At 62.7% G+C, this 26,178-nt stretch overlaps 1 protein-coding gene across 3 annotated transcripts in view; it reads right to left on the reverse strand.

The window, feature by feature from the left end:
• The window catches only part of KCNQ1 (potassium voltage-gated channel subfamily Q member 1), a 347,919-nt gene that overhangs the window by 235,753 nt on the left and 85,988 nt on the right, over nt 1-26,178 (reverse strand). The window contains exons 3-10 of one of the 3 annotated variants that reach the window (XM_068555033.1): nt 19,631-19,757; nt 19,085-19,163; nt 18,611-18,707; nt 17,896-18,036; nt 8,939-9,049; nt 7,828-7,923; nt 5,471-5,593; nt 4,389-4,533 (exon numbers count right to left, since the gene is read on the reverse strand). In XM_068555033.1, coding sequence (XP_068411134.1) covers nt 4,389-4,533; nt 5,471-5,593; nt 7,828-7,923; nt 8,939-9,049; nt 17,896-18,036; nt 18,611-18,707; nt 19,085-19,163; nt 19,631-19,757 — 919 coding nt within the window. The remainder of the gene's footprint in view (nt 1-4,388; nt 4,534-5,470; nt 5,594-7,827; nt 7,924-8,938; nt 9,050-17,895; nt 18,037-18,610; nt 18,708-19,084; nt 19,164-19,630; nt 19,758-26,178) is intronic. The other 2 variants (XM_068555035.1, XM_068555036.1) reach the window with 2 other exon arrangements.

A 26,178-nucleotide genomic window follows, 5' to 3' on the forward strand; every position in this document is an offset into this window, starting at 1 on the left:
CAGGGAAGGGGGTGTCCCCATGGCCAAGAGGGGAGCAGGTGCGCCGTGGCTCTGACCCGCTGGCCTCCCGGGGTTGCCCACCTGAGGAGCCCCAGTGTGGACCTTACTGCCCCCCGAGGGGAAGAGGCAGCGCCTGGAAGCAGCACGAAGCAAGAACTGGCAGCTGAGACTCCACATCGAGAAGCTGAACCAAGAGCCAAAGGGTGATGCGAACCAAACCACAAAGCCAGACAAAACCCAACCAAACCCTCGCATCGGCCAACGGGGGGAAAGGAAACTCACCTGCCTCGGCCTGTGTTCCTGGAGTGTAAGTGGTGCGTGTGCTTAGGCTCGATCTTACAGGACCCTGGCTCTGTGCTTCCATGACACGGGTTGTCTAGAAAACCCCACACCTATAAACCAACCCCACACGTGTCCTGGCGTGGTTCACGGGATCACCTCTCCAGAGCCCACGGGAACCCATGGACACAAAACCTCCACGATCACAGCCTAAGCCGGCAGACCCACGAGGAAGCAAGCGTCAGAGAGTCCACCACGAACAGAATCAGACTCTCCAAGAGCCGCAGGTGATGAAGTGACAGGATGGATACGAGGAGATGAGCACGTTCAAGGGGCTGAAAAATCCAAAGCTCTGTCGTCAAACGTGAGGAAGATACAAGATGCTAAGACCAAGCAGGTGAGACCCCCACGTGAGGACATACGGACATGAAACAATAGGTGGCAACTGAAATAAACACCTCGCCGGCTGGCACACGTGAAGAGTTAGGAAACCACAAAGAAGTTGCTGAGGATGCAGCACAGGAAGACAGAGACGGCGGGTATGAGAGACGCCAAGGAGGATGGACCAGGAGGGGCAAGCGGAAGTTTCCAGGCGAGGTCAGAGCAGTTAGGGGAGGTACTACTATTCTATGACACGGTGGGGCTGATTTTCCACTTGATGCAGGACACAAACCCTCATTCAGGAATCACGACACCTTGTAGGCAGGACAAGTAAAAATAATCCACCAGCTTGATTCACTACAGTGAAACGATGGAACACCAAAGTCAAAGAGAAGGTATTCAAGGTCACCAGACGGGAGGAAGGGTCACCTACAAAGGACTGTCAATTAGCTCGACAGGGCACACCAGCCGGGAGACGGTGGTGGATCTCCAGCCTGCTCAGAGAGAATACAGACCTCTAATAACCTATAATGGAAAAGAATCTGAAAAAGAGTAAATATATATATGTATATATATATGTAACTGAATCACTTTGCTGTACACCTGAAACACTGAAAATCAACTACATTTCAATTAAAAAAATTTTTTTTAATTAAAATAAATACAGATCTCAACCTGTGATGTTCTACACAACTAAACCATTGTCCAAGAGCAAAGGCAAAATACAAACATTTCAGACGAGCAGAAACTGAGTAGACCGTCGACAGACCATCCCGGAAGATAGCACAGGCTCCAGGAGGAAGGAAATTAAGTCCAGACGGAGAGACAGAAACCTCGCAAGTCTGTCAGCAAACACGCTTCTCCAGCGTCAGGACAAGCAGCTAACGCAGAGAACTGTTTACAAAGGCCAAACCCAAACACGGGGCAGCAGGGCCCGTGAAACAGGACGGTGATGGGGTGAGAGCCCCCCGGCCCGAGGGTGGGGGTGCAGGAGGCACGGAGCAGCTGCCAACTGATGCGACGGGCAGGCCGTCAGGACAGAATCGACTTGCACGGCCTCCACACGCGGAAGGCAAGAGGATCGGACCCCCCCCACCCCCGGCAAAGCCCATCAGACGTGAGCAAACCCCCAAGGCGGGCAGGGCCTCCGCGCCTCCGACGCGGTCCCTCCACGGAGCGGGGCACGTGGGCTTCGGGCCCGTCATTCTCTGAAATTCTCTGTCTGAAGTCTCTGTGGTGAGAGTTCTCTTTTCACCCGGTGTCCTCACCCCGCCCCCCCCCCCCCCGCCCCCCGCAGCTCCACCGTCGCCCTGGGAGCCCCTGAGGTCACAGGTCCCACCTCCAGCTGGTGCCTGGCTCCCCCTATCCGCACCCCGACACCATGGCTGCAGGCCCTGGGCTGGCCCGCCACCGAGTCTCGCCTGTGGGCCCTGACCAAGTCCTGCCCGCTGCCCCGTGCGTGCCACCCCAGGGAACCACGCAGGGCACAGGGCTGACCCATGGCCACTCCTGCTCCGCGGCCTCCACCATCTGCCCCGTCCGATGCCTGCTGGCTCCGGGTCACGACTCATGCCCAAGGCCGCCAGACTGGTGAAGAAGCCCCGCAGGCATCTATGTGAGGTGGGTGCGGTCAGCACCCCACCCAACGCAGACACCACGTGCCACGCCCAGGTCACCTGGCAGAGACACGCAGAGGTGTGGCTGGCCCCCGAACACCTCTGTCCAAGATGCTCCTGCCATTCGCTGGCCTTTCCTCGCTCTCCCGGCCAGCTCCACTCAGCCCTGATGTCACCTCCTCCTAGAAGCCTTCCCGGACTCGTCCGGCTCAAGCCAGGTTCTCATCCCTCAGAGGCCCACACACTCTGCCCTCGTGCTGTCGCCTGTCTTCCTCCCTGGATGGCGAGGAGCGCGAACAGTCCCTGGTGAGTCAGGATGGCGCAAGCAACCGAGTGACCGGAACCTGCAGGGGGGTGGGCGCCGTGCAGGAGGGACCCGGGCCGCCCCGGCCACCTGTCACCGCTCACGAGATCTCCCCTGAAGACGGGCATCCACCCGGAAATCAGAGCGGCTCAGACAAGGCTCTAGAACCCACGAACGAGGGGGAGCAGCTCTGCCTGGGACACGGGGTCTGAGGGTCTCAGGACAGGAGCCCAGAAAAGCTGCGAGCCTGAGACACAGAGAGAAATCACTGAGGTGGGGGAGAGGTGTGCGGGCGGGCACTGCCGTGGGCAGGGGATACCCTGGGCTGGTAGGCGCCGTGGGCAGGGGGGCAGGCGGGCGCGCGCGGGCAGGTACCGCGTGCTGGGACAGAGATGATTTTGTCCAGCACGCCCCATTCTTGAGGTTCAGGTTCAAGGCCTAGGACTGGCGTGGCGGTGGAATTCAGCATGGCTGTTCGCGCCCCAGTGCGTGGGAGCTGGGCCTGCAGGCCTTTCCCAGTGATGGCATCTGGCCCCGGGATTAGCGCCCCTTCGCCCACACCAGGGCTCTTGAGAGCCTCCGGGTGAGGAGGATTCAGGAGTGTCAGGTAACCCACGGGACCCAGGCCGACAGCTCAGGCTCCAGAAATCCGGTGGCTCTGGGCTGGGCTGACTTATCGCGTTGGCAGGAGAGAAAAAACTCCTCCGTGCGGGAGCATTCCACAAAAGGCGCCCGACTTCCCCGGCACTTGTACCTCATTAACATTCCGCAGACATCACTGAGGACTTAATAACGCCAAACAGGCTGAATGGACGCATCGTTTCGGGCTGCTCCGTATTCAGCCAACAGCGAGCGAAGCTCCTCCCGGCGCCCGACCTGCGCATTAGCATTTGCAGAAAGCCCCCATCTGCACTGCGACAATGGTCCTGCCCCAAATCCGGAGCTGTTGTCACAATTGTCCTTTGTACCCACTCCAGCGGGCAGGCAGGCAACGCATCCCAGGGGCCCATGGGCGATGCGGCCGGGCCAGAATCCCGACGGTGTGTGATGAGGCCCTGGGCAGCCCAGCGCCCAGCAGGGTGGGCGCCCAGGCTCGGTCTTGCACACCCAGCTCCCAAAGAGGACGTCCACCGGAAGCCTTGGGAGCAGGGAGAGGCCGTGGCTCCTTTCCAGAACACTTTCTGCCCTTCTGCCAGCAGTGACCAGATGCGGAGGGTACATCGCGGGTCGGCCGCCCACAAAGCCAGCACCGGGCGGACGGGGCGCCAGCCGCCCATGAGCACAACATGAACTCATCACCCTCTGCCATGCTTGAGACAGTGACACCACCCTTGAACCACCAGTAAGCTGAAACGTTCTGGCGGATGCGGGAACATTCTGGGGGTCCCGGGAAGAGGTCCAAGAGGGGAGGGATGGACACAGAAGTGACAGAGAACAAAGGCACAGAGCGTCGAGGAGGGCAGAGCTGCAGGCACGCACGGTGCTGGCTCAGGACCCCCGGCCCCACTCCACCTGGAATGGGGGTCAACGTGTACTACGGGCCACCTCCTCTCTGCCAGACCTGGGGCGCCAGCCACACAGCAAGAGCGAGGCAGGGCCTCGCTCCCAGAAGCCCAGAACAGAGGAGAACGTCCGCGGGTGACAGTGGGCCAGCGGGAGCAGACACGACAATACCAGCTGTCCACAGGACAAGAGCAAGTGCGAGAGGGAGAAGGGGGCGTCCGGACACCCCAGAGGCTCCAACAGCCCTGGGTCAGAGCTGAGCGTGGCCCTGTCCCCACCCCTCACGCTGTGTGAAGGTTTCTCACCAGAACCGTCGTAGCCGTCCACCGAGAAGTGTTCAGGCCTCCGCTCCTCCGACGTGGGGTCGCAAGTGATGTGCGGGACGGTCAGCATCTTCTCTCCCGGGCTCACCCCGTTGTCCTTGTCCAGTTTGAACTTTTTTTTCTTTACCTAAAAAAACCAGACAATAAAATTGTCAGTTCCTGGGCGTCCTCTGCCAGGCCGTCCGCTGGCCCCAGACCACCCTCGGGGCACCTGCCAGGGCCCAGGCCAGCACCCTCGCACACAGGCAGAGTGGGCTGCAGCGCGTGATGCGGCCAGAGGGGCTCCGCCCAGTGGCTGCCCTGGGAGCTCACAGCCTGGGGGGCAGGCGGACAGGAAACTAGCAAACAGAGAAATACACAGGAATACCCCAGGGCAGGTGGTAACCAGGGCTGTGACCAGCGGGGAGTTAGAGCAGAGGGGCGGGGCGGACAGACTGAGGCCAGCCGAGGCTTCCCTGAGGAGGTGACCTGGGGGGAGCAGGCCATGCTGGGATCTGGGAGAACCTTCTGGCAGAGGAAATAGCAGGTGCAAAGGCTCCAGAGGCAACCAGAACCTGGGAGACTGTGTCTCTCCAAGGATGGTGTGGGCGCAGGCCAGGAAGGAGAGCTCTGTCGGGGCGGGCCACACCCTTCGTTCACGAGACTCTTGCCTCAAGTCTGCCCGAGCTCCCTTATCCTATGACCACAAGACCCTCTTCCCTGAGCCAGGATGCCACCTCCAGCGCCTGCGGCCCACCAGGCCCAGCATGGAAAGCCCAACACCAAGGCCCTCTCAAGAGCCTTCTCCCAGCAGCTGGCCGGAATCCAGCCCGTCCTGTTCCCGGGGTACTTCCTCGGGACCTCCCACAGCCCTGGCCCTGGAGCGGCCAGTCCTACAAGCCCCCAAGCCTGGGGACACCGGGATGGCAGGAGCCCAGCACGGGGTGTATACCCCAGTGCCCACAGCACCATGGGCCACACCGGGCTGAAGCACCAGAGTCAAATCCCGGCCGTGAGCTGTGGCCGTGTGGCCTCCCCGCCCGTGTGTGAGTGCCCCATCCTGGTGGCAGGCGGGGGCTGGTTACCATGGCAGACTTCTTGGGCTTGGGGCTGGGGGAGAGCAGAGCATGGCTGCGGGGCGGCTTCCGGACGTAGATCTTCCAGGTGGAGGAGTTGGGGTTCTCGGCCGCGTAGCACCGCCACGCCGTCTGAAACCAGCAGAAGGGAGTGGCTGTCACCCGCGGAGCCACTCACGGGGCTCCCAGGGAGCTGCGGCCCGCCACTCCTGCCTGGGCCCCCTTCTGGCAAGACCACGGGGCTCCCTGCCCACCAGCCCCTTCCCCAGGCTCAGGGCCTGCCCCCACCCCCAAGAGCCTGTTCCCTTCCTGCAGCCCACAGCCTCACGGACGGTCGCACGCGGCTCAACCACCACAGGGGCCCGTGAGCCCCAGTCCGTGTGCGCCCACCTCCACCTGCCGGTCCCCCCGTGGGGCGCGGGGCGCCCCCCACCCCCGTCCTGGTCGCCGGCCTCTCCTCGGGGACGCCGCAGGGGAGAGGTCACTGGGGGCGTGGAGGGGCAGGGCCCCCCAGGGCCAGCAGGAGGCGGGGCTGAGTGTCCAGGAGGCAGAGCCCCCAGGGACCCACAGTTTCCGGGGCCTCCAGATGGCCTGGGGGTGAAGGTCTTAGGCCTTCACTCTAGAGACGCCCACGGCGACTACCACCAGGGTGTGGCCTGGAGGAGGAGACCCAAGGGGAGGCCACGTCTGGTGGGGGGGCCGGAGGGGGCGCCAGGAGCCTCGTAGGAGGACGCACCCTGAGGGCCTCGGCACTGCCGGCCGTGGGAGCTGGAGAGAGAGATGCCGGGGGGAAGGGCTCCTGGGACAGAGATGCCACCTCTGTGACGGGAACCCAGTGGACATGCCCCCCCCCCCACCGCCCCACCGTCCCTCATCCCAGTCCCGCCCTCCAGGCCCCGCTCCAGGCCTCTCCCGCCTCCTGGGAGGCTCGTGTGGGGCTGCACACACGCCCCGCGGGAAGTCAGTGCGCCCCCTCCGCGGGCAGGCCATTTGCAGCCTGATTTACGGTCTCCCCGAGAGGAGGCCGTGGCGCCATAAAGCCAGGCCTGAGGGGGGGGGCCGAGCCCCCAGCTTTACGGCTGCTGCCTTCACTTCCTTCCGGTGCAGGATTAGTGTCCGGCCCCAGACGGCGGTTCCGGACAGGCTTACGAGGAACAGGATAGAGGCCCTGGCTGAGCTGCAGTCGCCGGCGTGACCCCAGACGGTCTCCGGGGGCCGTTCGGCTCCGGGTGCCCAGAGGGGTCCAGGCTGTGCACCGCAGCCATGCCGGCGGGTGCAGGGCCGCACGGCCGCGCTGACACGCGATGACAGCCCTGCTCCAGGCCCCTGCCTGGCTGCCCCCCCTGTAGCCCCGCGCCCACTCTGCCTGCTCCTCAGCCTCGGGCGGCCGCCGACCGACACCCTCGGAGCACGAGTCTCCAGGGGTCCTTGTGCCCCAGCCTTGCTCGGCACTGAGAGGGCTGCCCAGTCCTCCAGGCTGTTCCAGGAGCCTGGGGTGCCGGAGCCCAGTGTCCAGGGGCTCGGGGCCGCCTGCCTGCTTGCCCGCCTCTGGAACCTTCCTCTCCCACTGCTCTTGGGCTGGGGGCCTCTGGGGCAGCCTCCTCCCAGAAGCCTGGCGGGGAGGAGGGTGCGGGGAGCGAGGGGCCGAGGGCAGGTGCCGCTCCTGCCCCGCCTGCAAGGCCCGGCACTGTGAGCCCCGGGCCCTGTAGGGGCAGCTGCCAGGCCTTCAGAAAGCGAAGCTGGCCCATCAGCCCAGAGCGCGGCCCGTGCCCTTGGGTCACCGGTCCTCACCTCCTATCGGCCGGGAGGACGGAGCCCCGTGGGTGCTGGGAGTGGCCCAGAAGCATCAGTACTGCACAAGCAGGCCCGACCCCTGACCCTGGGGGGCAACGGCCACCTGAGGACCCCTCACTCCTCCCTCCCAGTCCTGCTCCCTCGCAGTCGGGGGCTGCCCACAGAGGAGGGAGAAGACAGGCACCAAGGCGGCCGCTGCAGCTGGAGGCCAGGGGCCCACAGGACTGACCAAATCCGGGACTGGCCAGGCCACCTCCTCGTCCCCCCGGACTGGCCCACAGGATGGAGGAAGGTGGGCTCCCACGCTCCTGTGCCCCCACCCCATCGGCATCACCCGACGGTTCCCAGGACAGGAGTTACAACAGGTGGGCATGTCTGTGGCACGGAACGCGGCCCTTCCGTGTTCGGGAGGGTCCACAGGAGAGGGTCTCGGCGGCCCCGGGGGCCGGGTCAGTTCAGGGCTGAGAGCCGTTCCCAGACCAGACACGGCTCGTACTTGCCCGGGCGACACAGAGCTGGGCACACTGACCACCACACGACGGCGACAAGGCTGCGGCGGCGGCTGCCATCACCTGGATGAGCGACGCTGCCGCCGGGATCTGCCGGTTGAAGTGCTTCTGCCTCTGCTTCTGCTGGACCTTCAGGGCAAAACCGGAGCCGAGAATCCCCTGGAAGGAACAGACACCAGGGCTCACATCCTGCAGACGGGGGAGTGGAGAGACAGGCTGGGCACCGGTGGCCTGCTTGGCGCTGCCGGCCCCACGGAGGAGGTCGGTGCCTCCGGCCCAGCCCGTGGGGCAGAAGGCAGCCCCACCCAAGCAGGACCCGCTGCTGCGCCCCCCCAGGATTGCTAACGGGATGGAAAGGGCCGGCTCACCAGGGGGAGCTCCCTGTCCACAGAGGGGAGCAAGTCATACACATGTACATACGCTCTATGTGTACATACATACACACACTATACCACAGCCACGTGACACACACGTGCGTGGACACACATACCCGCAATACACACATGCAGTGCATTAAGGAGTACCACACACAGAGAACATACATATGTGACACACATGCACGAGCACATACAAATGCACGCGGTACGTATACCTATGTGACACGTGCATAGATAATACATACGCACACAAATACACATGGAGCACGTGTGCATGACGCACGCACACACACACACAGACTGCATGATGTATAACACGTGCACGTACAGTGCATACACACACGCGGTATGGTCACACACCTAGCAGGCACCTACATACACACAGAGTGAACTAGGAGATTTTAACGCCCATGGTCTACGGCCTCCAGGAAGGACAGGGGTCAAAGCCGCCCCAGGCCACAGGGCAGGACCGCTCCCGCCCTCACCGCTTGCACCTCTGCGGTTCTGTGGCAGCCACCAAGGGCGCCTCACCCCTACCCTCCACGGCCGAATGAGCCGGCCTGCACCCCACTATTTGCCATGAAAAGCCTGGTGATTGCCGCCGCCCACGCTTGCTCCAAAGGACCCACCGGGGGCCGGGAACAGGAAGGCGGCGGCCTCCAGAGGCTCTGAGGCCGGCGAGCTGGGGTCTGAATGCGCCCCCTGAGGGTGGTCTGCTCACAGGGCCCCCCTGCCAGCCCCAGAGCCCGGAGGAGGCTGAGGAGCCGTGGAAAGTCCCCCCAACACGGAGCACCTACCGCCGGAAGCGCAAAGAAGGAGATGGCGAAGACGGAGAAGCAGGAGGCGATGGTCTTCCCGACCCACGTCTGGGGCACCTTGTCCCCATAGCCGATGGTGGTGACCGTCACCTGCAAGGACGAGGGACAGCGGTCGGCCCTCAAGCCCCAGAACCTCAGGGCGGGCGTCCGTCCGTCCAGCCTGAGCCCCGCGCCCCATCCGAGACCTGCCACCGCGCAACAGAGGCCAGCGAGAGAGCCCAGCACCGAGAGGCCGGGCGGCTGAGAGCGCGGTGCTCGAGCCCGCAGGGTCTGGGTCCCCCACGCTAACGCTGCAAAGGAAGCAAGCCCCAGCGTACACACGGGAGCTCGGCGCCGACGGGGGACAGCCTCCCCGCCCCGTCCCCAGGAGGCCTGCCAACCGGGCCACCGATGTCGCTGTGCTCCGGCCCCCAGGAAGCCGGAAGCGCCCACAGAGGCCCACCCTCCGCAAAGAGCCCGGCCACGATGACACGCCACTTCCTGACGCCACCCCAGACACCAGATGCCGCGTTTGCCCTCTTCTCAGAGGGACTCAGACGCAGCTTGAGCCTCCTTCCCCACGGGGCAGCTGTCCATCCAGGGCGTGGGCCGGGACAGTGGGACTGAGGGGCTGCTTCCACCCCAGCCCCACCCTAGGCCTGCTCCCCGGCGGGGCCTCCGGCGTGAGCCCAACAACGCCATCCTGCAGGGACTCAGAGGCCACCCTGGCTATGCCGGCCACGCGGCCCACACCTGTCCACGCCAGAGTCTGGGTGCTTGGGGAGCCCGCTCTGCGCCTGGCGGGGGGACCAGGGCGCCCAGAGTCCCAGCTCATCCCGTCAGCACACGCGCTCAACCCGTGGTCTCGCCAGCCCTGTGCTGGGCAGCCCGGCTTCCCCCTTCCAGGGCCCCCAGCCCAGGCCAAGTGAGGACGGCCCCTGGCAGCTCGGGGAGTTCTGCACGGAGCCTCCGTGAGACCCCCCTGCCCCGTGAGACCGGCGGGGAGCAGGGCCTGGGGAGGCCCATTTCACAGATTCCACTGACCAAGGCCCAGGCGGGAGGCGGCGGCTTCTGCAGCAGGGTCCTTGGGGCCCGCACAGGTGTCCACGCAGACAGGGACAGGCACACAGGGCAGCTCGGAAGCCCCGGGGCAGAGGCGAGAGGCCCTCAGGAAGCAGGAGTGACCAGGAGTCCGGGCAGCGGGAAGGACCGCAGTGCAGGAGCCCGGGTTACACCAAAGCGCACAACCCGGGGGCAGCGCGGGTGCAGGCGCCCGCCCGCCCAACACCCGCCACGCGACTGTTCGTGGTCCCAGCTCCCGTGGTCCCGGCTCCCGTGACTGCCACACGGAGTGTTTCCTGGCAACGTCACCGTCCCTCAGATACACGTCCACACCCACTTCCAATGTGCTGCCCGAGCACGTGTGCACACACACAGATGGCCTGACACAGAGACAGGGCGCCGCACACGCACGCCGAGACACGCTAAGGCAGTGACGAGGCACAGGCGTGTGTACGTACCACACATGGCGCGAGGTCACATAAAGAGGGGCCGGTGCCCACGTCAAGCCCAGCTCTCTCTAGGCCCAACGCCTCACACGCACACACAGGCAGCGCACACCTGGAGCGCGGCCTGGTACCTGCAGGGCGGAGCAGGCCAGCCGGAGGCCTTGGGCAAGGCTGAAGGCCAGCAGGCAGATAAGGGGGCCAGGGGAACCTGCAGCCCCTCGCCAGCAGCCCCCAGAGGGTCTGCGCCCCTCGTGTGAGGCCTGGGCGGCAGCTGCCTCTCAGCACCTGGGTGCACGGAGCAAAGGCACATCAGGGCTGCAGATGGGATGGGGCGTCCGAGACGCCGTGTCCAGTGTCTTCCGGAAAATGGTTCTCATAGAATTATTTATTTGTGTGTAAACATACAGTGGGTCTATTTTTAAATTTCTAACTTTTATTTTCTAATGCGGTATTGACAGACGTGAGCCCCGTAAACAAAAGCTTTCTGGGGTCTTCAATCACTGATAAGGGTGTCAAGGGGTCCTGTGACTCCAAGTTCGAGAATGGCAGCCATGCAGGGAGCCAGGGGCAGGGTGACCTCTGAGATGGACCTGAGTGTGGCCCTCACGCCAGGGTGCTAAATTTTAAGGGGTGCCGGAAAACTCGGGCCTCAAGACAAATAACACATGATACAACCTTCTAATTATCAAAATTAAGGCCAAAAAAAAAAAAAATTCCAAGACAACTGGGAAACGGACGTAGGTGGGAGGAGGAAAGGGGTTGGCCTGGAAGGCCCTGGGGGCTGAGCGGTGCGGGCAGGCCAGCGGGTGGGGACGCCCGAGGCCACCTCCCTTCTCGGACAGGAGCACCGGAGGCGGGACCCCATGTCCTCGCCCGCCTGGCTGGGAGGTGCTGGGACTCCAATGGCCGGGCGGCAGGAAGAAGCCAGGGGAGCCCCGGCCAGGTGTCCCCCACCCTGCGGTGCAGGGCACACTCCTGGCTTCTCAGACTCTGCCACAGACCTTCTTTGTCAAGTTAACGACATCCTTTCAGCTCTTTGAGGAAACAGCCCATCCCCGCAGAGCTGTTTGTTTTTCCTGAATTCACAGACACAAGCAGCTCAGGAATGGGCCGTTTTATAGCCCGCGTGCTCGGAACTCGGCCCCCCATGGCAGGCGATCCGGAATGCAGAGCTGCACGTCCCCTGGGCACAGACTCGGGGAGACAACTCAGCCGGGGTGCTGAGCCCAGGGTGCGTCCCCCGTCACCCGTGTCTCTCCTCCAGGGACAGGAGGTGCGAGAGGACCTGCCAGTCCCCCCAACACTTTGCGTCACGAGAAGATGGCGCTGGTGTCATTTTATTTCCTCCTGGACGCCGGCCTCCGGGGGAAGCGGGAGGGCCAGCCCAGAAGCCTGGCTCCACAGAGGACGCGGTCAGCCTGCCGCCACCCTGCAGGCCATGGCCATCTGTCCAGAGGGAATGGGCAGCCAGGAGTGGGAGTGAGGACGGCGCCAACGTGGACACTAGGGGCTCGCACCGGGGGGGCACCTCTGTCTGGCAAACTCGTGACCATGCTGTGAGTTCGGGACCATCTGCCAGAGGGGGAAACTGAGGCCAGGGGGGGTCTCACGACTGCTAAGTGACGGAGCCGGCACCAAACCGAGGCCTGCTTATCCCCAGGCCCCTCGCCGGGACAGCCGGAGAACAAGCCCAGGGCTAGAGGCTGCCGCGCTGAGGGCTCTGGGGCTCGCCCAGCCTCGGGCCACCAACCTGCCCAGAGGAGGCTGGAAGGACGGGGCCAGGGAGAGGGCACCTCGGGCGAGGAGAGGTGTGGACAGACGGGAGGCTGGGCGGGTGGCAGGACTGCCTCAGGACAGCAAAGGGTGGGAGCAGCGGTCCGGGGCCCCAGCTCCAGCCATCGTGGGGCTGCCCCAGGAGACCCCGGCCAGGCTTGCAGGGGACACCGTGAAGGGGACAGAGGCCGGCACATGAGGGCCGAGGGGACAACCTTGCCAGGCTTGCAAATTCTGGGTAAAAACAAAAGCAAACACATACCCCCAAATAAGCCCGCCTCCTTTCAGAAAGGAAAAAGTCAATAAACGAACAGAAACCCACGCAGGCCCAGGGCTCCTCGTCACGTGAGCACATCTTCTCCCTATGGAAGCCTCGGCGCCCTGGCCGCTGTACTCACGGGGAAAGGGTGCGGACCGCGGGGACGGGGTCAAGACCTTTCTCCCTCCTCGGGAGGGGCCCTCAGGAGCGTCACACAGCGCCTGGCGGGACGCTGTGGACACCCCGGGCCCTGCCCAGGCCGCGCCCACCCCACAGCACGGCCGGGCTCGTGGCCCCTCACCCAGGAGACTCTGCCTCGAGGGCTCAGCTCCGATGTGTCCTCCTCAGGGGGCCCTCGCTGACTCCCAGGGAAATCACGGCGTGTGGACCACGACCGACCACGGCCAAGCCTCCGAGAGCGAGACCCCCGGGCGGCTGACCCCCGGCTGTGCCCCAGAGCCCAGCGCAGAGCGGGACTGCCGGAATGTGCCTGGTGCCCAGGACCAGCCCGGCCAAGAGGCCCCAGTCCTCCAGGGAATGTCTTGGAAGCAACGGAAAGAGTCACTACCTTCCTGGGATCGTGGTCCCCTCGGGGAGCCCCACGTCGGCCCTCGGAGGTAGACCTGCCGCCTCCCATTTTACAGATGGGGAAACCGAGGCACGGAGCGGTCACATGCCCTGCCCTGGCCCCAGCACGGCTGCACGGTGCGCCCACCCCTCTGCGCCCCACTGCCGTCCTGGCGGGAAACACAGGTCCCTGGGGGCCGGGAAGGGCCAACACACATAGGCGTGCACACGTGCACATGCGCGTGCGAAGAGGGGCCACTCTGTGAGTTAAGGTGTTAGAGGCCGGGAGCCGGCCGGGGCAGAGCTGGACTCTGGGCACCAGCAGGGCTAAGGGCTGTGACTGGGCCGTGGCAGCCACGAACACTCAAGTGTGAATTAGGTGGCTGGGGGGGTCACTGCCTGTCGGCCAGCCTGGGGGCGCTGCCAAGAGAACCGTGGCCAGTAACAGCCCCTAAAATTCACAGCCAGCCTTTGCTGCATCCTCGCTGGGCGCCAGATACCCTGGGCTCTCTGTGTCCTCACTGACAACCCTCCCCAGCTCATGAAAGTAGGCACCCAGCTTATACCCAGGGAGGCTCGGTAACCTGCCCAGGGCCACTCAGCAGGCCAGCAGTGGAGCAGGATGGCTTCACACCACGCTCCCGCCCGTTTTACCCCACTACTTCCTGTTTCACTGTGTCCCTGACGCTGACCGTGTTTCTCTCCCTCGAGCTGAAGCTGGAAAGTTCTTACCCCGGATGACAAGAGCTGAACACCCCCCTCACTGGGCCTGTTGAGTCCATGTAAGAAAATCGCCCCAGGGGGTCCCTCAGTGGGCAGTAAGTACAGAGAGACAGACCTGCCCTGTGGACCCCTACTCATCCTGCAAAACCCAGTCGTAAAGGCCCTTCTCTGGTTGGGCTCCCAGACCCCATGGTCTCAGCCCCATACACAACTGTCAACAGGTGCAGGATGGGATCGGGGCAGGTGGCAACCCGGGGTCCTGGAGACCCTCTGTTCTTAGCTGCACAGCACCCCTGGGCTTTGCATGGAGTCCAAGCAGAGCAAGAGCCTTGAAGGGCTGGGGGCCCGGCCCACCGCCCCCCGGGCCCACGGGGCCTCGGTTTCCCCAGCTCCAGATGAGGTCCGGACCCTGGTTCCACCCACTGGGTGGTGCCGACAGGCCTTGCATGTGAATATCTGGGAGGCCCTGTCCTCACCCAGGCCCCCCACTCGGCCCCCAGACCCTTCTGGCCTCACTCTGCCAGGATGCAGTCCAGCCTGGGGTGCCAGAACCTTCTGGAGCCAACAGCTAAGGAGAATGAACAGGAGCCAGACTCTTGTTTTAAATGGTGGCTGAATGCAGGGGCGGCTTCTAGCCTTTCCACTCTAAATTCTAAATTTAGATGCAGGGGGTAAACAGAGCCCGGCAGCCTTCTGATTCGAGAGACCCCCGGGCACTAAACAGAGGAGGCCGTGTTCGCAAAAACTGCTTTTCCCTCCACTCAAACTTTAACACAAACAAACGCATTTTGTTCCAAGGGCGAAGAAAAAAGTCTTAAATCCTCCCCAACACCTCGGCAGCCAGGCATGGGGCGCCACACTCGGGGTGAGGGGGGAGCTCTCACACCCAGGTCAGGCGTCCCCACCTGGGGTAGCGGGAGCGGAGGGGACCCTCATCCTGGAAACCGAGGCTCGGTGAGGGGAGAGACATTCTCGTGATGTCCACCTGGGACGGCGCTGTCCTGGGCTGAAGGGTGTCCACCCAAATCCATGTCCACGCAGGCCCTCAGAACACAAGCCTATCTGGAAAGAGGGTCTTTGTTGATGCAGCTGGGTTAATGATCTGGAGAGGAGATGGTCCCGGGCTCCCTGGGTGGGCCCGGCACCCAGTGACCAGTGTCCTGATAAGAGACAAAAGGTGCGGCCACAAACCCAGGAACACCTGGGGCCCCCAGAAGCTGGAAGAGGCGGGAAGGACCCTCCCCCAGAGCTTTCGGAGGGAGCCGGCCCTGCAACCCCTTGATCTCGGACTTCTGGTCTCCAGATCCATGAGAGAATGCAGTTCTGTTATTTTAAGGCACTCGGTCTGTGGGACTTTGTTGTGGCCGCCCCAGGACACTGATGCACCCGCTGTCCTGGGGGCCATGGACAGAACCGTCTTACGGGCACATCAACTGATTCATTCACTTGTCCAGCAAACACCGGCCAAGCCTGGATGCTGAGGACGCTGGGGCCACCCCCGTGGCACCTACAGCCCTCCCGGCGGGTCCACACGCAGCAGTGGCCACTCCCCCCGGGAACCCGCCCCCCTGCCCTGGCTCCGCAGAGGAAACACAGCAGATGGCCCATCCCAGCGGCCCAGACGCCCTATTTTCGGGTCTGTCCCACGCACCCAGCCAGAGGTGCCGGTCTGGCGTGGACGCAGCGTGGTGATGGGCAGTGGCCCGGCCGGCAGGCCTCTCCCTGCCAGGTGCTGGAGGCTGCACCACCTGGTAGGCAGACCCTGGTCTGTCCGCCCCGGACGGGGAGCCACGGGGCACGGCAGGGCCGGGCTCGCTCCCCTCGTGGCCCACGAAGCCACGCAGAGGACAGCGAGGGAGAGCCACCGCCGGGCGCAGTGGCCAGCTGGCTCCGAAGCCCCCAGCCAGGCTGCTCTGGCTCGCACTTCCTGAGCTGTTTGTCCGGGACGTGCCAGGAGCACAGCCCATAACTCGAGCCGCGGCCGCTCCACCCGCCTAGACAGCTGCAGGGGCGCCACCGCCGTGAATGGGAGTCGTCTGCCCAGGAGCTGGGCGGCGGGGGTGCCGGGCCCGCGGGAACAATGGCCAGGCCGGGGCCGCAGCTGACGGCGAGGCTGGGGCACCGGTGCCAAGCCGGGCACAAAGGGGCCGTTTTCCCGGCCGGCGGGCGGATGTTTGCACAGGTGTGCGAGCGGGAGCGGTGTTCGCAGGGGCCGGGCCGGGGGCAGCTCCGAGTGGCCGGGAAGGCGGGGGCCAGTGCCAAGGCCGAGCACTGCTTATCAGCCGAGCCGCGGGCCGTCACCCACGCGCTTCCCACCGCGCCATCCGGCCCCGGGGATCCTCCCGGCTCTGAGTGTCCTGTCCCGCCACAGGACCTGCCTGTCACCAGGACGCGTCCCCTCCCCTGCCCGGCGCTGGGCTGTCCCACCAAACCTGCCGGGGGGATGGGCGGGGGGCTGCCACGCCCGGGCCCGTGGAGGCACAGGCCTGCAGGGGGGCCGGCAGAGCTTGCCTTCCCTGGGCGGCCTGGCACACTGGAAGCTTCCAGAAAAACGCTGACGCGGCCAATATCAGGAGCCCCTCCCCCAACACGTGTGGACCTCACGGGGGCGTGGGTGGAGGCACAGAGCAGCTTCTCGCCCCACCCGGACCATCCGGGATGGGCCTCCCTGTGGAGGCTGGTGGGGAACCTGGGGAGAGAGTGAACCCCTACCCCGCTTCCGGAAGGAAGCAGGTCAGGGACAGACACGGCCAGGGCCCGGCACAGCCACTGCCTGGACCCGGGACCCCTTGGACCTGGTGCTGCCCCGAGGCCTCGGCCCGACCTCGTGCAGCCTGCGACCCTCTCCTCTCCCTGGCTGAGCGAGCCTGGACGTCAGCCACCCAGCCCCCAGCTCAAAGGGGCTCCCACCGGCCACCCTCAGCTTCGGGCAGCTCGTAGCCGGGCCGGTGTCACCCACTCTGCTGCTCAGGCTGTTCTGGACCCCAGGCACTAGCCCCTGGCACCCAAGCGCACCCCACAGGGAAGGGGGAGGGCCAGGGCCAGCCCACGGCCCAGAGATGGCCCACGGAGCGGGCATTCGGGCTGCACCCCTGCCTTCCCCCACGGCCAGGGTCCGTCTGGGCCGCCTCAGGGCCCCCCGCACGTGCTGTTCCCAGGCCGGTAAGCTGCTGGCCACCCTGCAGCTGAGAGCCCAGGACCTGTCTCCCCACAAGGCCCGAGCGGAGGGTTTGTTGAGGGGTGTCCTCTGCGCCCTGAGGCCCACACACCAGTGATGTTGGGCTTCCGTGGTGAGCAGGCCCCGGGGGCCACACAGCTCAGACGTCCTGCAGCTGGCAGAGACCCCTGCAACCACCCACAGCATGGCCATGTGCCGCCCCCCGCGCCCCACGTCTCCCTTCCCCACCACAAGCGTGTCCCTGGAAGGAGCCGGCCCACACTCCTGGCCACTTCCAGGCCGAGGCCAGGGTGCTGGGTGCTTGCAGGAGGGGGACACGGCACACCCAAGGAGCCCAACTTCACAGGCGGGGGAGCCTCCAGGCCCCCAGGACAGAAGCCGGGGCACCTCTGTGTCACCGCTGCCCGGGGCCGGCTACAGAATTTGCGGGCCGGATGCGCAGTCAAAACGTGGGAGCCCTTTCCTTTTTCCCAGGATCCCCCGACCTGTCACGGTGGCTTTTGTTTGCTCTACAGAGTCACGCTCCTTGGTGCAGGGATACCTGAGGGGCCAGCACAGAACCTCACAGACGCGGGGCACAGGGTGACGGAGAACCCGGCCCTGGGGAAGGCAGGAGCTAGGACCGCGTGCGGCCATGCCCCCTGCACAGTTGTTCTCGGTCCCGCCAGACTTCCCTCCCAAAAGGCAAGTTCAAAGATAAAAACCTTACGGACCCCACAATGGTGACTGTCAGGCTTTACGAGTCCAGCGCTGGGCCCTTCTGTGCGCAGAGCCCTGTGCCGCCCGCCCAACCAACTACAAACCTGTGCCCAGGCAGGGCTTCCAGCATTTGTGGGGGCTGTCTCGAGGCATAAGATCTTTAGAAACCAGAGCCCCAGGGAGACATCCTGGCCCCGCCCCGCCCAGGCCCAGGGGGCAGTGGCCACGTGGCCCGAAGTTCCCGACTTACCACCCCCCACCAGAGGGCGTCCGCGTAGCTGCCAAACTCGACCTGGCCCGACTCGTTCACGGCGTCCTTCTCGGCCAGGTACACGAAGTAGGAGGAGAAGATGAGGCCCAGGAAGCCGATGTACAGGGTGGTGATCAGCTCCTGGGAGACGGCAGAGGAGATGTGACCAGCCGGCGCCCACGGGCACCCGGGGCCCCTGGGCACCCGCGCCGGGCAGACATCACAGGCAGCGGGGCCTGCCGGCAGCAAGCCCCAACGTTTCCCACCAAGTTGACATAAATGGCAGCATGTCTCACATGCAGACATCGGACTTCAGAAATAACTTATTTTTCCCAGCTCGTCAGTGGCAATGTTCGGTCTCAGCCTCCAGGAGCGAGGCCAGTGCCCTGGACCACCGGCCCGGCTCTGTTTCCCACAGAACCTCGGTGAGATGCGGGGCTGGGCCTCACGAAGGGGTGCGGGTCAACCACCTCCACCTTCACAGGGCTGATCATGATCTGCCCCGTTTTAGACTTCTGGGCCTCTCGGACCCATTTCCATGTTGTATTTCTGTCTTTCCATCTGCCCGACAGTCTCTTGTCCCAGCTTGAGGAACGTGGGCACCATCTGCCTGGCAGGCTGGGGACACTGGCCCCTCAGGTGGGGGGCAGGACGGCCCAGCTGGCTCAGGCCGAGGCTGGGCCGAGACCCTGTCCTCCCACCCCGGACCACCCACCTGGCGGTGGATGAAGACCACCGAGCCCAGCAGCCTCCATGTGCCCCCCTGGCGGTCGACGTGCAGCATCCTCAGGATCTGGAGGAAGCGGATGCCCCTGCGGAGGACAGGTCGCTGTGCGCCCCTCCTCCGTGCGCCCCTCCCCCTCCCCCATGCGCCCCTCCCCCTCCCCGTGCGCCCCTCCCCACTCCCGAAGCCCAGGGTCTAGGTGGAGGCAGAACGCCAGGCCCGGAGCTAAACCTGTACATTTCTCAATTCCTTTGGCCCCCAGACCGCCTTCTGGGGGCAGCCCCAGGATCACCCCAGTTTACAGATGAGCAGACTGAGGGCCCCAGACTGTTAGGTCCCAGCCTGAGTCCCAGAAGTGAGTGAGCGCTCCTGCCCAACTCAGCACCGGCCCTGAGCCTGCCTCCTGCCCAGCACACGGCCCCGCTGCTCTCACCCCCGCACCGGGGAGCCCGCAGCCCCGCCTACCTGATGGCCGAGGTGGCAAACACCTGCCCTTTGGAGCCCACGCAGAGGACGACCATGGAGGCCACGACCACGATGAGGTCTGGAGGGGACAGCGCCACCGTCACCAGCCTGGCAGCTGGACACCAGCAAGGAGCCTGGCGGTCAGGCGGGACAGGGCCCCACAACGGGGACACGGAGACACCTCGACGGGGAGACCAGGCCCTCCGTCCCAGGCACGTGCAGAGGCCACGCGAGCCTACCTCCCCAGCCCTGCCTCGCAGGCCGCTGAGGGCAGTGGATGCCCACGTTGTGTTGAGCTTGACCAGACCCCCTGCCCTGTGAGCAGCCTCTTGGGACAGAGGACCTGAGCGCTGAGGCTGGCTCCTGTGTGGGGGACCTGGGAGGTCGCCCCACTGGCCTTGGGATCCTGCCCTGTCACAGGCGGCGGAGGGACTCTGCCTGGTGGTACTCGTGATGGGGGTCCACCTGCCAGATTCTGGGGGAGGGTGCTCAGCCCTTGTCAGGAAGCCTCGGGGTGAAGCTTCCAGGGGGGCGGGCGTGACTCACCGATGATGGAAATGGGCTTCCGGGCAAAGCGCAGCCGGCCCCAGATGCCCACGTACTTGCTGCGGCAGCCGGCTGACCAGAGGCGGACCACATACTCTGTCCCAAAGAACACGACCAGGACGATCTCCTGCGGGGACAGAGGGGGCGTGAGCTCACCTCGCACCCCTCCCCCGTGCACCCCTCCCCCTCCCCCGTGCGCCCACTGAGAAGCAGGCGGCCTGGGCCCTGGTCTGCTGCATCGCCCCCCTGGACAGGCCCAGGCCCACCACTGCATTCAGTACCACAGAAAAAAGATTAGACACTATGACCAAGTGGGATTTATACCTGGAATGCAAGGACAGTTCAGCACATGAAAATCAACCAATGTAATACATGACATTAACAGAACGGAGGAAAAAAATCACATGGTCTCCTGATCACAACAGATGCAGAAACAGCATTTGACAAGATTCAGCACCCTTTCATGATAAAAACAGTAAACAAACTAGGAATAGAGGGAAACTATCTCCGTGTAATAAAAGCCATATATGAAAACCCCACAGCGAACATCATATCAACGGAGAAAGGCTGGAAGCTTTTCCTCTAGGATCAGGACCAAGACAAGGATACCCACTCTCACCACTTCTACTCAACAGAGTACTGAAGTCCCAGCCAGAGCAATTAGGCAAGAAAGAGAAATAAAAGGCTTCCAAATTGGAAAGGAAGAAGTAAAATGATCTCTGTTCACAGACGATATGATCTTATGTGTAAAAAACCCAAAGATTCCATGCAAAAAACCTGTTAGATCTAATAAATGAGTTCAACAAAGTAGGATACAAAGTTGATCACAAAAATCAGTTGCATTTCTATACACAAACCATGAACAATGTGGAAGGGAAATTATAAAACAATTCCATTTACACTAGCATCAAAAAGAATAAAGTACTTACGAATTAACTAAGGAGGTGGAACACTTGTACAATGAAAACTAAACAATATCGTTTAAAGAAATGAAAGACGACAAATAGATGGAAACACATCCCACGTTCACGGATTGGAAGACTATTATACTGTCAAGATGTCAATGCCACTCAAAGTGATCTGCAGACTCAATGCAATCCCTCTCAAAACCCTGATGACAATTTTTGCAGAAATAGAAAAAGCCCTCAAATTCACACGAAATCTCAAGGGGCCCTGAATAGCCAAAACAAGATGTGGTCCATCCACACAACAGACTATTCCTCAGCCTTATAAAGGAAGGAAGTTCTGGCACAGCCTACAGCGTGGATGGACCTGAGAACGTTGTCAGCTCACTTCCAGCTGGTGCCCTGCCCTGTCCCCACCCCGCCCCAGCCCAGGGAACCCAGCCCTGTCTGGGGACTTCTGCTCCCACTGGGTGACAGGTGGCAGGCCCTGCTGCCGTGCCCGGCCTTGCCTTCCCCCACCAGGGAGCCCACCAGGAGGGGGTAGCCGGACACTGGCTCCCTAATATCCATAATTAGGATGGAATACTTATACCATCCAGCTTGTGTTTGGGGCAAGCTCGGGGGATAATGGGAGAAAATGTGGGAAATTTACCGCTTTCCTTTTGCAAGAAAGTTCTTGGTTCGCAACGTCAAGTTCTTCAGGGTGGGGGTATGTATGGTTGGGGGCACGTGGGGGACGGTGGAGAGTGAGGGAGGGTGGACGCTCGCAGGCTCTGTGGCCTCAGAGGGTCGTGCTGTTGCCACCTCTGTCCTCAGCTGGAGGGGGGCTGAGCCCACCAGGGAAGGGACCACGTTTACCTGCCCGCCGCCCTCTCCCCGGCCCCAGAGCATGCCTGCCCTGGTTGGCCCTGGACATGGATCTGCTGAGTGAGTGAATGAATGAACGAACGAATGAATGAATGAATGAACGATCAGACCAACGAGCGACCGAGGGCTCCCCGGTACAAGGGCTTCGTCTCGTGCGTGTGTTTCCCGAGATTCTGGCCCGGCCGGTCCTAAGTGGGTGTGAGGAGCAGATGAGAGACAGGAGGCCCTGGCAATGAATGACGGGGTAGCGGGGTAGCGGGGTAGCGGCGTAGCGGGTGGAGGGTCCGGCTTCCAGTATTTGGCCATCTCGACAAGGGCCACAGCGCCACCACCTCTGGGTCCCCAAAGCTGAGACACCAGTACTGGCATCTTCACAGAGGAGGGGTCACCGGACTGCTGATGGCCCCGAGGGGGTGGACAGAGTCCCCCAACGAGCAGTCCTCAGAGCCTCCATCCCAGCTCTGCAAATCCAAACACCATCGGGCCGATCAATCACTTAGCAGGTTTGTTCTTATTTTGATGCATTATTTTGTTACTTAAATACCTTCTCCAGCCACGTCCTAAGCATATTCGAAGTGGTAGAAATCTTATAAACATCAGGTAAGAGCTTACTTGCAGTTCAGTCTTGCAACAGACCTTCAGATAAATAAGTCACTCCCAGCGTTGGCTGTTGATACTGTGTGTCTCCCCCTCCCCCCAAATTATCCTGGCCTCGAGCTCACAGCTACCCCTGCCCTCTTGGGGCTGGTGGGCTGGGGCTGGGGGACTCTCCCTCTGGAGGGGTGAGGTGTAGGAATAATTTAAAACAACGCTAATCCCCAAATCCCATTTGAGTCTGGAATGCAGCTCGGGGCCGGGCTGTGCATTAATGTGGCACCGCCGGCATGCCGGGCGGGAGAGAGCCCGGACCAGGGCAGGGGAAGCACACGTTTGCTCCAAGATGAAATGATCCCCACACCGTCAGCCTCGAGCGCGGGGCAGGGTGGCACTTGGGGCCAAGGCCGGGGCATCCGGACTGGCCGCCGCTCACCGGGACCTCCAGGGCCTCCCTGTGGCCCCGGCCATCACCATCTTTTGGAACCACCCGTCCACTGACCTGGGTGCCGGGAGGGCGGAGAGGCTGGCCCGAAGTTCTGGACCTGCAGGGACTCTGGAATTTTTTCACCAGAGGGGCCTGGGCCACCCTGGGCTGGGGGCTGCTCTGGGGGCTTTGACTGGGCTGGACTGTCCATCTGTGGAGGCCAGTAGGCTAGGGCCTGCCAGAGGGCTGACCCCCAAGCCATCCAGTGGGGCAGCCCCTGACTCAGGGGACAGCACTCCCAGTCCAAAGCAGGCTCACGGAATGGCAGGGCGGCCTCCCCTTAGCTCCGGGGAAAGGGGGACCAGCCTCCAGGCTCAGTGACCCAGACCCAGAAGGATGACTCCCGCCCCCTACCCCGGCCACTCTCCTCGCCCTGGGTTTTCTCCAGCCGGCAGGGGCAGGCCTGCAGCTCGGCTGTCTCTGCAGACCAGGCCCTGAGCAAGCCCCGGAGGGGAACAGAGAGGCCTCAAACTCCCCCCAGGGCCTGCCCACCTCAGCCCCTGCCTCCACAGCCCCGCTCAAGCCACCGCCCTGGCCCCATGGCCCACACTAAGGGTCAGGGCTCGCCCTGGCCCACCCGAGAGTCTGCCGCCGGCCCAAGGCACCCGCCCCTCCCCACCTGGGCCCGAGTGCTCGGTCTGGGACACTGTCCTTCCAGCTCCTCCCCACCCCGCCCCCCAGGTCCCCACACCCTTCTCGGTCCCGCTCAGGCCCCCCCCATCACACCTGACCCCTCCACTGATAAGAGTCAGCCCAGAGGCCCCTGTCCGTGAGCGCACGTGGTGCCTGCGTGCCCGCGTGTGAGCAGGGGTCAAGGATACCGGCCGGAGCACGGCCCTGAGCTCTGCCCCACAGATATGGGGAGAAGGGGCCGTCCTCGTGTCAGGGACCTCCGCTAAGACCGCAGTCACCAGAGGGACAGAGGGCCCCCTCCCACCTAGCCACTGTCCCTCAGACAAAGCAAGGTCGCCTCCCAGCTGCAGCTGGCCTCATGGACCAGGGACCTGTGAGCCGGCCGGGCGCCAAGACCAGGGCACAGGCCCGAGAATCCCCTGCCTGCGGGAAGCAGACCAGGCGCTCAGACGTCAGGGCTCCAGGCAGCCACGAGCCCCCCATCTGGCGGCCGTGCCCCTCCTTCTGTGAGTTTCAGAGCAGCGGGTCCTGGGATCCCCATGTGTCTCACAAGCAGCGGGGTTTGGGGTGGCTCTTGGCAGTATTATTTGTAAAGTTCAGAATTATTTTAAAAAACAAAGTTCCTAAGAAACAACTCAATTAAAAAATGGGTATGAAACTTGAATAGGCATTTCTCTAGAGAAGACACACAGATGGTCAAGAAGCACATGAAAAGATGTTCAACACCACTGGTCATCGGGAAACGCAAATCGAAACCACAGCGAGACACCACCTCACGCCCATCAGGACGGCTACTATCAGGAAAACGAGATAAGTGTTGGCGCGGATGTAGAGAAACTGGAGCCTTGCGCACGGTTGGCGGGAATGGAAAATGGTGCGGCCGCTGTGGAAAACAGTGTGGAGGGTCCTCGAAAAATTAAAAATAGAATCACATGTGATCCAGCAATTCCACTTCTGGGTGTATCCTCAAAAAAAAAAAAAAAAAAAAGAAAGCAGGATCTCAAAGGCATTTGCACACCCGTGTTCACAGCAGCACTATTCACAACAGCCAAAAGGCGGAAGCAACCCAAGTGTCCATCGAATGAACAGATACACAAACTGAGGTCCATCCACACTACGGAATATTACTCAGCCTTAAAAGGAAGGAAGTTCTGACACAGGCTGTGATGTGGATGAACCTTGGGGACACTACACTCAAGTGAGAGAATCCAGACACAGAAGGACAAATGCTGTCTGATTCCACCCACGTGAGGCCCCTGGAGGAGTCACATCCACAGAGACAGAAAGTAGACGGTGGGGGCCCGGGGTGGGGGAGGGGAGTGAGTGTGTAATGGGGACAGAGTCTCTGTTTGGAAAGACAGAAACTGCTGGAGGCAGATGGTGTTATGTTTCCTCAACAGCGTGAATGTACTTAATGCCACCAAACTGTGCACTTAAAAATGGTTAAGATGGTAACTTGTATGTTCTATGTATTTTACCACAATTTCAATAAAAAGAAAGCCTTTCAGTGGCTGCCAGGGGCTGGGGAAGTGAGGAATGGGGGCCACTGCTGACGGGTGCAGGGCTCCCTTTCGGGGTGACGACTAAGTTCTGAAACTAGACGGAGGTGGTGGTGGCACAACGTTGTTAACGCGTTAAATGCACTTGAAAACGGTGACCTGTGTGGGGCGTGTGTTTTTCCACGACACAAACGTCCCCTGCCCCCGGGCGCTCTGCGCTCAGGCCTCTGCCTGGACCTGGGGGCCGGCCCCGCGGGGCAGAAACAGCCGTCCTTGAGCCTCTGGCTCTTAATCTCTGTGGCCCATTGTTAGTTCACCGTTAAATGAGCAAACGGAGCGCAGTGATTGCCTGCAAAGGCCACTCGGGTGCAGCCGCGTCCCCAGCGGAGGACAGCGCAGGAAGCGAAGCGCAAAGGCCAGGCCGCACTGGACACGGGCGGGCACTGAACCCCCGGGACAGAGTGAGGCGCTGGGCCGAGGGCGCCGGCCACCAACAGGACGCCCAGGGCCCTGCTCGCTCTGCACGAGGAGGCCCTGCCGTCGGGCAGACGGACGCTGGGACCCCCGAGCTCGACCAAGGTACAAGTCAGGGGAACAGCCCGCACCCGCCTTCGGCGTTCTGGGGTAACGGCAGTCAACAGCAGATCCGCAAATCCCGAGAGTCAAGATAAAGGTTCAGAAAAGCAGGTGCTTATCTGGGTTTTCCAGCCCCGGTACACAAAGGGGAAAGGGTGCGGATTCCTTGGGCGTTTCGTAATCCCCGTGGCACCACTGCCCACCCCCCAGAAGGGTGAAGGTCCATGCGGCCGTCTTATCTATTGTTTCGTTTTTATCAGCTCGTGAATCGTCCTCATCCATCGGGAAGGTTGTCGAAAGCCCGATGTGTTTTGAGGCTCAGCCCTGCCCGTGTCGCCTGGTTCAGAAGCGCTGGGAATGGCCCCCGTGTGACAGATAGCGAGCCGGCCTGGAGGTTAAGCCCCGCACGTTGCCTGCGCTCAGAGCCCAGCTTCTCGGATGAAAGGGTTTGTTTTGTTGTTTTTGCTAAACAATAAAGGAAGCTCATGGATCCTTACCGTCATCGCCCTGGTGCTCAGATGTTACTGCTCTGTTATCTTCATAAAGAAAAATCAATTTTAAAGAGAGTTGGAAGGTCAACTGCCGGGAATTAAGCGCTGAGCTTTGTGGGGTGGAGGGGTGGGGGCCGACGGAAAGCAGGAATTGGGGTCGAGGACAAAAGGCACGGCACCCTCCCAGGCGGCCCTGTGGATGCCAGACGTGGGCAACTCGGAGATAGGGCCTGGGGGACCCACTGCGGGAGCTCCTGGTCCCGCGAAGGCTTCCGGGTGAGAAGGACGCCTGTGCTTTCTGGGGTAAACAGGATTTCACCAGACAGACGGGGGAGCCTGGAGGAGGGGTGGACTTGGGGGCCAGACCATGCCACCCATCAGGGCCAGGGGCGCAGGCGAGCAGGGTGAGGTCTCTGGAAGAGGTGCGGGCCGCCTGGCCCTGGCCAGGTGTCCCCATGGGGGGGCTGGGGTCCCCAGCACAGAGCCCGGTCGGCGG

The sequence above is a fragment of the Eschrichtius robustus genome, chromosome 11, assembly GCF_028021215.1.
Source record: "Eschrichtius robustus isolate mEscRob2 chromosome 11, mEscRob2.pri, whole genome shotgun sequence".
NCBI lineage: Eukaryota > Metazoa > Chordata > Mammalia > Artiodactyla > Eschrichtiidae > Eschrichtius > Eschrichtius robustus.